We start from the raw sequence: 15,516 nt of genomic DNA, 5'->3' as shown, positions 1-15,516 counted from the left end.
TCAACACTTGGTATAGTCAGTTTTTTAAAATTGTAATCATTAGTATGTAACATGATTTTATTGTGTTTTTAACTTGCATTCCCCTAATGAATATTTGAGCACTTTTATGCATTTATTTGTTATTTGGCTATCTCCTTTGATGAGTAAATATTTATTGAAATTTTTGGCCGATTCTTACTGGATTGTTGGATTTCTTATTATTAGGTATTAAAATGTCTTTGTATGTTACGGATACAACTTTTTTAAATCAGAAATATGTTTCTTTTTATTTCTCTTGGGCTACTCAGTAACTCCGGCTTTTAAGAAAATTACCTTTTACTGTCTTTTCTTATATTTCTGACCTTCTGCTCCAAGTTTTTCATTTTCTGTATATGTGTGATGTGTTGTACTTTGAGGTCCTTGTGTCACTTATTTTCCTTTCTGTGTCTACCTGTAATGAAAATTAAAGTTTATTCATTATCTGCATTTATATTTGCTTTGTTTTAGAAAGAAGAAATACCCAATGCTGTTCTTCTTTACTCATTAATAAGACACACAATTGTGTAGACTGAGTCAAACATCTAGTACCATGTGATAAATTACCCCAGAACACCAAGGTCATTGGAGAAGCAGAAGTTGCCATTCCCAAGAAGTTAACACTTCCTTCTGTTGTGAATGGGCACATGGAGAGGACACATCACCACTTTTAACAAAGCGTTTGGGTTATTCTATCAGTCGTAGAATCTAATTACTGGAAAGATTTTTATGAATCATCCTAAACAAAGCCTTCATTTACTGTAGAACTATATGTATACACATATACACTATATATATATATGGCATATGATTGCTTGTCTTTAGTTTGAATATTTTCAGTGACAGGAAATTTACTACATCCATCAGTAAACTAAATCCAGGCACATACAACCTTGAAGCAATGGATACAGAAAACCACTCAATGGTGACTGAGTTTATCTTCATGGGCATCACCCAGGACCCTCAGATGCAGATCATCTTCTTCGTGGTTTTCCTCATAGTTTACCTGGTTAATGTAGTGGGGAACGTTGGTATGATTATCCTGATTATAACAGACACTCAGCTTCACACACCCATGTACTTTTTCCTCTGCAACCTCTCCTTTGTTGACCTGGGCTACTCCTCAGCCATTGCTCCCAGGATGCTGGCTGACTTCCTAACAAAGCACAAAGTTATCTCCTTCTCCAGCTGTGCCACCCAGTTTGCCTTCTTTGTAGGTTTTGTGGATGCTGAGTGCTATGTCCTGGCAGCCATGGCCTATGATCGTTTTGTGGCTATCTGTCAACCCCTCCACTATAGCACCCTCATGTCCAAGCAGGTCTGCTTGGCTCTCATGCTGGGCTCTTACCTGGCTGGTCTAGTAAGTTTAGTATCCCACACTACCCTCACCTTCAGCCTGAGTTACTGTGGTTCCAATATCATCAACCATTTCTTCTGCGAAATCCCACCACTCTTGGCCCTCTCTTGTTCAGACACCTACATCAGTGAGATCTTGCTCTTCAGTCTGTGTGGCTTCATTGAATTCAGCACCATCCTCATCATCTTCATCTCCTATACCTTTATCCTCGTTGCAATCATCAGAACGCGTTCAGCTGAAGGCCGCCTTAAGGCTTTCTCCACCTGTGGGTCTCACCTTACTGGCGTCACCCTCTTCTATGGCACAGTCATGTTTATGTACCTGAGGCCAACATCCAGCTACTCTCTGGACCAAGAGAAGTGGGCCTCTGTGTTCTACACGATTATCATCCCCATGTTGAATCCCTTGATCTACAGTTTGCGGAACAAAGATGTGAAAGCTGCTTTCAAAAAACTAATTCGAAAAAACCTCAATAATAACACAAAATGAAAATCTGTTTCTGTCATAGGTAAATAATAGTAGTGGAAGGAGATAGAAAATGCAAATAACTTTTTGATAAACACTACCCAAGTTACCATCTCCTTGCTAAGTGAATATTAAATTCTGAAAGGTGGGCTCTAATCCTTAACTCTCCAATCTGAAAGAAATATAAACTAAATTAGAATTTTTGAAAGACATACTGGGCAAGATGCATTCATTTCTTATTCAAAGTCGGTTTACATATTAATTAGAAATTGGGACAGGACTCAGTAGGAGAAAGAAATAACCAATCACTCTGAAGCATTTTTTTTTCCCCTGGGGTCATGAGGAATGCCAGGTCCAAATGTTGAATTTTTTTTTACTCTCAAAAGAAGTCAGAGAAATTGTAGTTAAAAACATGGAGAATGGGGCTGGTGTGAGGGACAATTTAACCCAATCTGAGATCTATCCATTCATATATTTAGCAGAATATTTTAAGTGTTATGTATGTGCCAGGTTCTAGAGGGTATAAACACAAGGCTTTTTTGCCAACAAGGAGTTTGCTGTGCTTTCAGTGACTGTATTGACTTTCTGAATCTGCTGCCGCCAGTAACTAAATCAGTAACTCTGCAAAGTCCAAGGATAAGAGTGGGGATTTAAGTTCTGCTGGTAACTAGCTGTAATTAAGGAATAAAATTGTCTTCTTTTTCTGTCCTCAGTTTTCCCTTTAGTGGGTTAAGTGGTTGGGTTCAACTAATAACCACGGGATTTCTTTACCTTCTCTGCCTAATGTTAAAAGGGAGTAGGCATCAAAGTTTTGTCAATTTTATATATTGACATCTTCTTGGCCCTCAGAAAATCCAAGAACTCTGGGACTCTAAGAAAGATAAAGTTGGGTGCAATCTCTAAGGCTAATTTTAGCAAGATTGTGATGTCTACAAGATTAGCTTACCTGTTCCCATCTAAAATTAGTCCTGTCTTGTATCTTAATTAGACCCCCGCTTCCCTTGGGTGCCGTGGGTCTCCATGCCCTCCACCAGCATCCCCAGGCCCTCTTCAAAGAACAGTCTCATTAACCCTGATGTGTGAATGACTGACAAGAAAAAATTATATAATTTTTATTCACATGTTCTAAAGGCTACAAAATACTCAGTTGAAAACAAGAATGCCAGGTATCAGCAGCAGACTGAGATCTTGGAAAAGCTAACATTTTCCCAGATGTGCTGAAATTGTCATAATAACAGTTTTGAATACTTATAATCAATCATCGTTCTCTTTCAACCCTTCCTCCAGTGCAACATAGTTAAAAGTCAGGGGAACACAATGGTTGCCTTAAAGTATAGAGCTGCCATATTCATCATGAAAGGCACTGAAGAGTTTTTAACATAAAAAACCTAGTACTCACTGGGGATTATCTGTACACAAGTTGTAATTGATCTAGTTTAAAATTAGTCACATCACAACTCATTTTGGGGAAAGAACCACCTGTAGCTAATGCACAGATACAGAGTTGACAGTTCAGAAACAGTCCAGATCTAGCCTTCAGTTTCTTTTTTTCACCATTGTGAAAATCAGGTGTCCTCTGTGAAATATAAGAAAAAAGTGTTTTCCTATCCAATTAACTACAAATGAAGTATATGTTATAATTGAGCATATACTTAGAATCAGAATTGAACGTATACTTAGAATTTAAGTTGCCTTAGAATCAGGAATCTTAGAATCCCATTGCTAAATCTTTAATCAGTGACCTTGTGGCTGCAGGGTCACCTTTTCTCATTTCCTGTACTCATGCAATAAACAAACCACTTTAAATCTTATTAAATTCACACAATAATCATTTGAAACAGACATTACCCTCATTTTATTTATTTTAAATTATTATTTTAATTTTGTATTTATTTTTAATTGTTGTGGGTACATAGTAGGTGTACGTATTTATGGCATACATGAGATGTTTTGATACAGGCATACAATGTGAAATAAGCACGTCATGAAGAATGGCGTATCCATCCCCTCAAGCATTTATCCTTTGAGTTACAAATAATCCAGTTACATTCTTTAAGTTATTTTAAAATATCCAATTAAGTTGTTATTGACTTTTTTTGTGAAAATATATTTTCATACCCATAACTTTTTTCCTATCTCTGTCTCTCTCCTGCTTGCTGGTACTTTTCCGTCACATTGTAGCTTATTGTGTTATACTTGTTAAATTTGTATTTTGCAAAAAAATCTTTAACCTCTAAATTAGACAAAATTATTCTTTTTGCTTGATAAAGAATAGGCTTTTATGCCTTTCTTACAATTTTTTATTAAAACACATCTTACTTTTTTGAGAGATTTTATATTATAGTTCGAGATATTAATTAGTATTTTTAATTTAATAACCTTAAATTTTAGTGAAAACCTAGGAAGCCAGAAATCTTGAATTATCTGTCATATCCCGTATTTTATATATGAAAATTTGTATAATTTTAAAAACATGTTTTTCTGTAACATAATTTTATATATATTCGTAGAACCAAATCTATTTAGTCTTTCTATATTATTTTAGAATCCAAGAAAAGAAACATTTATGGTCAGAATTTTGTTTTATCTTTTGATCTTATTTGGAAATGACTCAGACATTTAATGAATATCTATCATTTAAATCAATATAACATAACTTTAAGATTTCAAATTACATGAAAACTATATTTACAGACATTTACCTCATTTCTATTATCTAATTTATTCAATTTTTTATAGTTTACATAGATTAGTTATGAAAATTGAGATATGAAATAAAGCTAGTCATTTCTAGTTATTTTCCTATTTTTATAACTTATGAGTATCAGGTGTGCACCTAAGTAGAAATCTTAAAGTTAATTGTATGAATATTTTAATTATAACTTAGAAGAGATAGCTATTTTTACTAAACAAACATTATTAAACTAGCCTTAATTATCAAAGAGTTGACAAAGATTATTCTATTTTAGGCTGGGTTTTCAGTTTTATAACCTTTGGGTCAAACCCCAACACCCTAAAACATCCAGCAAAGACAAATATAAAACTCTACCACTACAGCTGGGCAAAAAGATAAGTTGACAATTTGCTGATAATTTTAAAACCAGCTTTTTTATTAAAGATATACTTAAGTCACATGAACGAAAAAGCATTCGGGTTATTATACATTTTATATGAGTGCTCATTTGTCTAAGCTATGTAAATAGAATTCCTCAGGAAATTTTTTGCCATAGGGCACAGTGGCTCACGCCTGTTATCCAGGAACTTTGGGAGGCCGAGGAAGGCAGATCGCGGGGTCAGGAGTTCGAGACCAGCCTGACCAATTGGCATGGTGAAACCCCATCTCTACTAAAAATACAAAACTTAGCCAGGAGTGGTGGCAGCACGTGCTGTAATCCCAGGAGGGTTACTCAGGAGGCTGAGTCAGAAGAATCGCTTGAACCCGGGAGGCAGAGGTTGCAGTGAGCCGAGATAGTGCCACTGCAGTCCAGTCTGGGTGACAGTAAGACTCCATCTCAAAAAAATACAAAAATACAAAATTTTTTGCCAGATTTTACCATGTAGAAACAACATGCAACATAATACATGTTCATACACATATACACACCTAAACACATATATGCAGACACAAAAATGTGATAACCATCAATAGGTAATCTAATGAAGGCTGCAGATCAAAATTTTGGGTGAAGCAATTTATATAGTAGCTTGGATTTTATTGTTTGTTTGTTTGTCTGTTTTTCTTAGCCTCTTTAACATTTCTATTTTGTTTATTCTGTCTCAAGTGAGTTTAGATTTAAATTTTCAATTGTTTACATTTTAGCTAGGACTGGTTGAATTGTATTAGAAAAACAAAATCTCCAAACAGTGGTGAACTAGTAACAAATCTAACTTTTTTTTTTTTTTTGCAGGTCTGTTTTGTTTGATTAACAAATGCAGGCAAGAAAGAATTTTAGCAGGATGTGTTGTGTTTTTGGCAGGGACTTGGGGGTTGGTCTTTGTGTGGCAGAAAAAGCAAATTTTTTTATGCCAGACAGAGATGACTTATATTGTTTTGAGTTAAAGATTTTGACCTGTTAGACCTGAGATCCTAATATTTATATATATTTACCTAGTTCTTTTTATAGATTATTAATTTTTCAATAAGTTATTTCATCACCATAAACAAATTTTAGTCAGGTAAACCTAAATTTACATTTTCTAATGGTGTCTAGGTTGTTGGTTACCATGGAGCTCTTGTAATTTGTGAAACTATTAATTTAAAAGCACTTTAATACTTTTAAAAGAATCTTGACTAGAATGCCGTAAGCAGCGAGTTTTATGTCATCCCCAGTAGAAAAGTCAGCAGATTCAAAGTAGGCAGTAAGAAAAAACAAGAAAGAGAGAGAACTTAGAAGTCTCTACATGTTAGCATGATAGTTGCAGGTCTTTAAAAAGAGTTTAAATAATGAACATTTGAGCTCTGAATTTTTCTTGATGTAACATTGCTTGTCAATTTTAAAATATGCATAAGCATGGACCATAAAATGTGGCTAGCTGGAATCCCAAAAACTTGTCATGCCTTTATGTTTTAAAAAACCCATTCTGTTTCTTAGTCACCTCTTGAGAGCAAAGAAAATACTATCATTCTTATCAGGAAATGTCAGTAGTTGAGATCAGTGTTTTAGATGGTAGCAATTGCACTAATGGCTTTTAATTAGCCTTTCTGCACCCACCATTTAGAATATATTTTTGCTTTCAGAATAATTTTTTTAAAAATCAACGGGAAAGAATCAAACCAAATCAAAAGAAACCAAGATAAGAGTGTTCATAAAAATTTCAACCTCGGCATAAAGATCAAACAAAATATTAAACTAGGCACAGAGACCAAAAGTGAATTCTCTACAAAAGACATGCCTCCTAGATAGAATGCAAATTCTGTAGAAACAGAGTACTCAATCCAGAAAGACACATGTCTTTACACCAGAAAAGATTTACCACAAAAGATGAAGTCTTTTATCACCCCAGGAGGGATGTATAGTCCCTTATTAGGTGACTTTATAAAAAAAAAAAAAAAAAAAACAGATCCTGACTAATATACAAAAGCCTATACTAAAAGAGGCAGGCTCAGCCTAAGAGAAGACTCGTCAGGGCAGAAAGGTGAGCCAAGGAAGTGGAGGAAAGCACAAAGGGCTCAAGTGAGCACCGCTATCAGTTCAAGAATCACCAGTTTCTTTGGATCATTATCTTTTTCAGGTTCTATTTCTGACACCATATGTGTCAACCTAAATAACAAACACAGAGAGGCTATCTAAAAGAAAAATAGGTTTATTTGACAATACAGTGTTGCCATGGGAATACAAATGCCACAGTCAACTATATGCATATTCGGGGAGGTAATGGAAGACAAAGATTTTTTTTTTTAATGAGAATTGTGTGATTATTTTGGAATAATAATCTTTGGCTACAAAGATTGATGACAAGGGTGATGCCTGTTTTGTTGTTGTTTTGTTGTTTGTTGGTTTTGCTGAAACATGCAGAGAATTTTTATTTATCACAAATGTTAATACTTATATTTACTTGCAGAACAGAGTCACAGAGAGATATGCAGACAGGTATTAGTAGGGTTCAAGGGTTTCACACACTAGGTTGCTTACTAAGGACTTGCCATATTTTGCTCAAATGCCAACTTTTGGTACCGTAGGTTGTCAATTAGTCATTTCTTATATAGATGCCTTTTTGGATAGTTGTCATACTACATTTTTACCAATTAAGTATTTCAGGCCATTTTTGGTTATTTTTTTCAATCATAGTTCAAGGTCAGGTAGTAGGGGCCCCATCCCCCATCCCTTCCAGACAACAGAATAGTGTTCTTATTAGAAGTTCCTAACACGGAGCAATTCCAGCATGTGAATTGTGATAGGACATAGCCGGGAAGATGAGCAACTGTAGCCATCATCTGGGGGTAATATATTCCATCTCTGTTGCTCCTTGCAGCCTGCGGGTCCTCTTCAGCGCCCTCTCCATTAAACCTATTAACATGTAGGATCCTCATCTGCTTCACAATGGTGCTTTTACCAGATTCTCCAGCACCCAGCAGTGGCAGGCGGTGCGTGGCCTGGTCAATGCCTAGTTGGACGGGCAGTTTCTGGGCAGATGTCCTTGCAGAAGTACTCTTTTTGTGTAAAGTTGTGATGATCTTTGTGCAAGAGTGTGGTTTTTGCAGTCTTTGTGATAGTTTTATCAGGCATACAAGCATGAGAAACCTCTCATAATTGCCTTCTCTGGCTCTTTTTGTCGCTTTTTAAATTATTTTTATGTATGTATGTATGTATGTATGTATGTATTATAGAAACATAGTCCCACTGTGTTGCCCACACTTTTTGAACTCCTGGGCTCCAGAGACCCTCCCAACTCAGCCTCCCAAACTTCTGGGATTAAAAGCATGAATCACCATGCCCAGCCATATTTGTCACTTGTTTTTATTTAACACTAGTAACTTCATTTTGATTCTGGAAACTTTTATAAATACAACTGATATTCATTTTAGTGTTTCTCAACATGACCCCCCAACAGGCAACCCACATTACAAGCACTTGGGCTGCTTTAATGAAAGCAGTTTCCTGAGGGCTCGCCTGCAGTTTCCTGGGGGCTCGCCTGCAACTTCCTAAGTTAGAAATACTAGGGCAGTCTTAGGTGCAAAGAATTTGAGAACCATTTGTTACTTGAGTGTTTATGACATGCTAGTCACTGTATGTGGTCCTTACTTGAGTAAACACCTTTACAACAACCCTAAGAAGAGATGAATTATCCCTATCTTACATATGAAGAAATTGAGGCTTTACATTGTTGACTAGTGATGAAGAACTTGAATCTTTCTCAGTTGTTGAAAGACAAATGCTTTTTCGAGGATATCCCATCTGTCTCTAGTGTGAGCAGTCAGCTCTGATTTCTTAGGCATGCTTCCTAAACGTCATGACACATAATGACAGGCAATCTGTTGCTCAGATGAAAAACAATTTCTTCACAGACACGCCATTTGGGAAAACAAATATTTGTTTAGGCTGGCTATATTGTGGACTGATTTCTTTGTCCCTGCACTTGTCTGCAAAAAACACAAATGACCTGGGATTACTGGTGCCAGGAAATGCATGTGGAATATCAAACAATTCTGTAGTGGTTTTAGGGTATAATGACATCATTAGAGGACACCCAGAACATCAATTCTCTTGACTTGTTTCTCTTCTGAGTCAGGGTTACCCATTTGTTTATTCCATAAATATTTATTGTATATCTATTATATGCCAGGTACTATTCTAGGCAGTGGGGATATGTAACATGCAAAAGAAACAAAAATCCTTGCTCTATCCTGTGGGCTTCTATCTCCACTTTACCCCAGTGACCCAGTAAAAAAAGTAAATGGAGAGCCGTACTGCCACAGGTAATTTGATCACTTAGGAACATTTTCCAGTTATTTTGTATTTCTTTACACAGTTGCTAGAAAAGCCTATGAAGCTTCACAAAGTAAAATGCAAAGTTTTGGAGGAGTGGAGTCTCAATAAATGAAAACATCCTTTAAAGAGTGTTTCTTTTTTTATTTTATATTCAATATGTTTTATTCAATTATGGTAATTATACTTTTAATATGAAATTGTCTAAAATGCATCCATGGGAAACTTCTTCAAACTAGCCTCTGGGTCGTTTTAACATGTCCCTATAATCTTTGAATATTTTCTTAGTTTCTGCCACAAGATGTCCCAGACTCATCTTATGCAATCCTTGACCAAAACTTGGGAGGTTTAAGGAGTTCTGGGATCCCTTCAGTGGAAAAATGGTATTTAGCTACCAAAACTTGTGCTTTGTGTGTGCTCATAGCTGCTGGGTTTTCTTTTTCTTTTCTTTTTTTCTTTATTTTACTTTAAGTTCTGAGATACATGTGCAGAACGTGCGGATTTGTCTTACCTAGGAATACGTGTGCCGTGGTGGTTTTCTGCACCTATCAACCCATCATCTAGGTTTTAAGCCCTGCATGCATTAGGTATTTGTTCTAGTGCTCTCCCTCCTCTTGCCCTCCAGCCCCCAATAGGCCCCAGCGTGTGATATTCCCCTTCCTGTGTCCATGTGTTCTCATTGTTCAACTCCCACTTATGAGTGAGAACATGTGGTGTTTGGTTTTCTGTTCCTGTGTTAGTTTACTGACAATGATGGCTTCGAGCTTCATCCATGTCCCTGCAAAGAACACGAACTCATTCTTTTTTATGGATGCATAGTATTCCATGGTGTATATGTGTCACATTTTCTTTATCCAGTCTATCATTGATGGGCATTTCTTAAGTGTGTGGTTGGATTTATTATTATCACAAAGATAAGAGGACTACTGGATGTTTAGTATGTAGTAGACAAGTATGAACACATCCTGCATGCATAGGGACAGCCCTATGCAAAGAAAAATGTTCCATTCCCTACACCCAGACTCCCAATGCATATTTGTGCATTAGAAAATATTGTTATAATTACATCAGTTTGAAATCTACTCTGCTCTACAGACAAAGAAAACTTATATTTTGCAAGGTCCTCCTATATAACAATTTAATAAAACCAAGGAAAGATTGTGGTTTATTTTTTTTGGAACTTTGTCAAGACTTGATGAACTTATCAGGAAAATATCACCAATATCAACGTGACTCCTGATATTTGAGTCACCAACACATTAATGATGATTCTACATGTGTCGATTTTACTATTTATATCTCACTAAGTGATCCAGCATTTATGTATTGAAATTCAAATTATTTTATAACACAACCTATATTATAATTATTTCATTATTTCTATTGTGAATTATTTTTCTTTTACATCTATTTACATTAGACTTAGGATAGTTTGCATACACATACATACAGGTTTATACTTAGGTTACATCAATTATACATATTATTTCAAGAATCTAAAGGAAGCATTTCTAAATGTTTGTTTGACAAGGTTTTTCTAATATTATGGCATTCAGAACTATTGCTCTAGACAATATCAACTTGGGATAACTGTCCTTTTAAGAACCATGTCCAGGGCTGCTTATAGAGACTGACAAGTAATGCTGAGTCTCAACATTTTATACCCCAAATACCCATAAAGAAATCACACATTTTTTTACTTGGCGGAAACAGATAAACTCATTGGTCTTTACCCAAGCTTCACCCTAATTCTCAACTGAATTCCTTCCCTGGAATTCATGATAAATGTACCAAAGACTCCTGCGGAGTAACTAAGCAGATAATTTTTTCTGTGATTGTGGAAAAATACATTGTTATCACCCTCTAAACCATAGTATTTAGGTTTCAGTTTTCATAGGCTCTGAACAATTTGTCCATCCATTGCTGGGAACAGGAAAAGAATTTTTTTTTCTCTCAGTGTCTAAATTAGACGAGCTCTTTCCTAGTTGGTTTTTATCCCATCATCTAGTTTTATTTTCTTATTAGCATTTAACATTAATTGACACTGTACTTATTTGTTTTTTATGTATCTCTCCCTTCTAGAATAAAAGCTCAGTAGGATAGGAGTCAGCCCTATCATCTTCGCTGCTATATCCCACTGTCTGGAACAGCAGATAGGGCTCAACAAGTATTTTGTTTTTCAAGAAAAAATTAATAAACCTCTCAATAGCATGAAGGCTTTTCTGTTATTAAATGCATTTTACTACAATAACTATATTGAAGCTCAGAAAACTTCCATCACCTGCCCAAGGCAGCCAAAATTCCTGCTTAGTGTTGATTATATTATTGCAGGTGCTTAGTATAGAAAATGCTGTCATTTGGTGTTGGTTGAGGCAATTAAACTCTCTTCTACTCTATTTGTAGGTGCGGTATCCGTAAGCCACGCAGAGGAGCAATCACACAGTGACTGAGTTCATCCTGCTGGGCTTCACCACAGATCCATGGATGCAGCTGGGCCTGTTTGTGGTGTTCCTGGGCGTGTACCCTCTGACTGTGGTAGGAAATAGCACCTTCATCATGTTGATCTGTAATGACTCCCGCCTCCACACACCCATGTATTTTTTCACTGGAAATCTGTCATTTCTAGATCTCTGGTATTCCTCTGTCTACACCCCAAAGATCCTAGTGATCTGCATCTCTGAAGACAAAAGCATCTCTTTTGCTGGCTGCCTGTGTCAGTTCTTCTTCTCTGCCGGACTGGCCTATAGTGAGTGCTACCTGCTGGCTGCCATGGCTTATGACCGCTATGTGGCCATCTCCAAGCCCCTGCTTTATGCTCAGGCTATGCCAGGGAGATTGTGCATCTGTTTGGTTTTATATTCCTATACTGGAGGTTTTGTCAATGCGATAATATTAACCAGCAACACGTTCACACTGGATTTTTGTGGTGACAATGTCATTGATGACTTTTTCTGTGATGTCCCATCCCTGGTGAAGCTGGCATGCAGGGTGAGAGAGAGCTACCAGGCTGTACTGCACTTCCTGCTGGCCTCCAATGTCATCTCCCCTACTGTGCTCATCCTGGCCTCTTACCTCTCCATCATCGCCACCATCCTGAGGATCCGCTCCACCCAGGGCCGCCTCAAAGCCTTCTCCACATGCTCCTCCCACCTGATCTCTGTTACCTTATACTATGGCTCCATTCTCTACATCTACTCTCGGCCAAGTTCCAGCTACTCCCTTGAGAGGGACAAAATTGTTTCTACCTTTTATACTGTGCTGTTCCCCATGTTGAACCCTATGATCTACAGTCTGAGGAATAAAGACGTGAAAGAAGCTCTGAAAAAATTCTTCAAGTCAGCATAATCCAAAGTCTGAATTGACATAAAGTTCCCAAATCAGTGCTAAGTGATAACCAACCGCTCAGAGAGGTTACAGAACTAGATTTTTATTTCTTTTTTACCATTGAACAAAATTCAACGGGAAAAATTTTGTTTCTTTGTATTTTTGTTTGTTTGCTTGTGTGTTTTTTATGGTTTTGATATCAGACTATAATATATACTACAGAATGGTAGGTTCAATTGAATATTGATACAGTTTTTAAAATTCAATATCTCCGATTAATGCAAAATGGAAGAGTAATACTTCTGACATCCTAAAGTAAAACTAAATTTTACTTTGTTGTTTCCCCTAAGACTGACCCAATTATTTTTCCTACATAGTGAGTATTATGGAGATGAAAAGAAATCATAATATGGATCATTGATATTTGTGGGATACACCCAAAATCCTTATAGTTAAGTACACAAACAGCTTCCTTTGTGATAGAGGAATAAGAATGTTATGATTATTTTGATGGAAAGAGGCAGGATGTGTTGGAAAATAAATGCAGCCGAAGAGAAAGATGAGAAATGTCACAGCAAAGACGAATGAAATGGCTACAACTATATGTCCCAAATTTTTAAATTTTAATTAATTTTGTAAATGTGCTCATTCCAGCAAATGCTATAACCTTTCATTAACAAAGTGCTAACCTCTGAGCCGCAAGCTTCTGATTTGAAAACTGTAACCAATAATCCTTAACTTGCCGTCTTCTAAAGGCTACTGAGTGAAATATCAACTCAACCTGCCATCACAAGGGGGTTCGGTTACGGAGTTTATATCAGGGTTTAGGGAACTGGGCTCAAGGCCAAGCCTCATTTCCACGTGGTTAGCAACACGTTTGATTTTTCAGGATTTCAGGCATCGACCTCAACAAGTTTATCAGTTCTTAGGAATGTTCAAGGCCCAGGCTGGGTTCAGGCCAGGGGCAAACATGCAGCTTATGTCTTTTGGTCAGGACAAAGGAAAAAGAAAGGTAACTAGGGAGCGGTGGTTACTGTTGTTCATTTGTTTCATTTTGTTTGATGTTGTTAGATCGCTGTGTGATCTGAGAGAGAGTACTATGGAGTACTCACTCCTTGTAAGAGAGAACACTCTTTTAGGATGATATGCAATTCTAAAGACACATATTTATTCATTAATGTAGAGATAGTTTTGCTGTTGTCATTGTTGTTTGTAACCTGAACAACTCTTAAACGTCTTCCTAATATTCTCTTTACGTAGAAGGCATGAGGTTTACAAAGATACTTCCTCTATGCTCAATTAGAGCTTTCTGAAGAAATTTTGAGGAAATGATTTTCTTAAAATAAATATTTGTAAAATCTTGAGCATATTTCCAGAAATCTCACCCTTTAAGATATTCTTGTCACCTAGTAAAGATTGCTTACCAAGCTTCAAAGTCAAACTATACTCATTAAACCACATAATTTCTTTTGTTCCCCAAGATCTCCCAAAGGCAGCAAACACAATGAAATCTATGAAAGATTGAATACTGCCGAGGCAAAATACCGTATTGCAGAATGTCAAACAACCCAATACTATAAGTTTTAAATATTGCTTTGTTTTGCTTACATCACAACAAACTAATAACAATTAAAGACTCATGTGGTCAATCTTTTAATGTCTTAAATATGACTTATTGAATTTAAATGAACTACAGAAATGCAAACGAACATATTTATAAGCCAATAATCTGGAAAATTCAATAACAGCATTTGCAAAGAGAATAACCTTCACGTTTGTGGTCGTATAGTCTGTATTGCTTTCCTGAAGGCCTCTTTGATATCTTTGTTTCTCAGGCTATAGATGAGAGGGTTGAGCAGTGGGTTGATCACAGTGTAGAAGAGAGCAGCTACTTTGTCCCTCTCTAGGGAGTAGGTGGAACTAGGCCTTGAATACATAAACAACAATGATCCATAGAAGAGCATGACTGAGATGAGGTGGGAAGCACAGGTGGAGAATGCCTTGCGTCTTCCTGAAGCTGAGTGGATTCTCAGGATAGCCGAGAGGATGTTAACATAGGAAATCAGGATAGCAAGAATGCTGGAGAGGACTGTGAAGCCCACCACACCAAGGAGAACTTTTTCATAGACCCTGGTGTCTGTACAGGACATTTTTACCAATGGTGGTGCATCACAGAAAAAGTGGTCAATGATATTTTTACCACAAAAACGCAAGCGGAATGTATTGGCAGTATGGGCTATGGCATTCAAAAATCCTCCTATGTAGGAGCCAGCAACAAGCCCAGTACAGAGGGCAGTGGACATGGTACCTGAGTAAAGCAATGGGTTACAAATTGCTGCATGGCGGTCATAAGCCATGGCTGCCAGGAGATAGCATTCAGTGTAGGCTACAACACAGGAAAAAAACAGCTGAGCCCCACATCCAGCCAAGGAAATGCGCTTATCTTCTGAGACACAACTGGTCAGGATTTTGGGGGTATACACAGAGGTATACCAGAAATCCAAAAAAGACAGATTGCCAATGAAAAAGTACATAGGCGTATGCAAGTGGGAATCAATTCGGATTAAGACAACCAAGGTCATGTTTCCCGATAAAGTTATCAAATAGAGCATCAGAAACATTCCAAATAGAATCGGCTGCCACTGGGGGTCTGCTGAGAAACCCAACAAGATGAATTCAGTCAGGATGGTGCGATTTCCCACGTCCATGTCCACAGAGGTGAAAGCCTGACTATCATGAGAGGGGAAAAGCATCACTTAGTGATTTTTATATTGACACAAGTTAACAAGGGTATCAATTATTACTAATTTACAAAGCAACAATTACTAAGAAGCTTGTACATTTTTCTCCCTTACTATCTAGAATTATAGGACTTCAGTCCATGATTTGGAAAAATTACTGGAATTGGAGTCAAAAATAATTTGAAAA

General features: G+C 36.9%; 3 protein-coding genes across 3 annotated transcripts in view; 2 read left to right on the top strand and 1 right to left on the bottom strand.

Moving 5' to 3' along the window:
• Positions 1-12,937, top strand: part of LOC135967013 (olfactory receptor 9G19-like) — a 138,098-nt gene extending 125,161 nt beyond the window's left edge. The window contains exon 2 of the mRNA XM_074013604.1: positions 11,668-12,937. Coding sequence (XP_073869705.1) covers positions 11,749-12,609 — 861 coding nt within the window. The 5' untranslated portion in view covers positions 11,668-11,748 and the 3' untranslated portion in view covers positions 12,610-12,937. The remainder of the gene's footprint in view (positions 1-11,667) is intronic.
• On the top strand, positions 917-1,861 carry OR5AR1 (olfactory receptor family 5 subfamily AR member 1). The gene has a single exon (XM_005539533.4). It carries the CDS (start codon positions 917-919, stop codon positions 1,859-1,861), a length of 945 nt encoding a protein of 314 aa, XP_005539590.3.
• OR9G4 (olfactory receptor family 9 subfamily G member 4) lies at positions 12,733-15,474 on the bottom strand. The gene has a single exon (XM_005539536.5). It carries the CDS (start codon positions 15,339-15,341, stop codon positions 14,358-14,360), a length of 984 nt encoding a protein of 327 aa, XP_005539593.3. The 5' UTR covers positions 15,342-15,474; the 3' UTR covers positions 12,733-14,357.
• Between the last annotated feature and the right edge of the window lie 42 nt (positions 15,475-15,516).

The sequence above is a fragment of the Macaca fascicularis genome, chromosome 14 (genome assembly GCF_037993035.2).
Source record: "Macaca fascicularis isolate 582-1 chromosome 14, T2T-MFA8v1.1".
Classification (NCBI taxonomy): domain Eukaryota; kingdom Metazoa; phylum Chordata; class Mammalia; order Primates; family Cercopithecidae; genus Macaca; species Macaca fascicularis.
The sequence above is the reverse complement of the archived record's forward strand: the minus strand, read 5'-3'. Positions and strand labels throughout refer to the sequence as shown.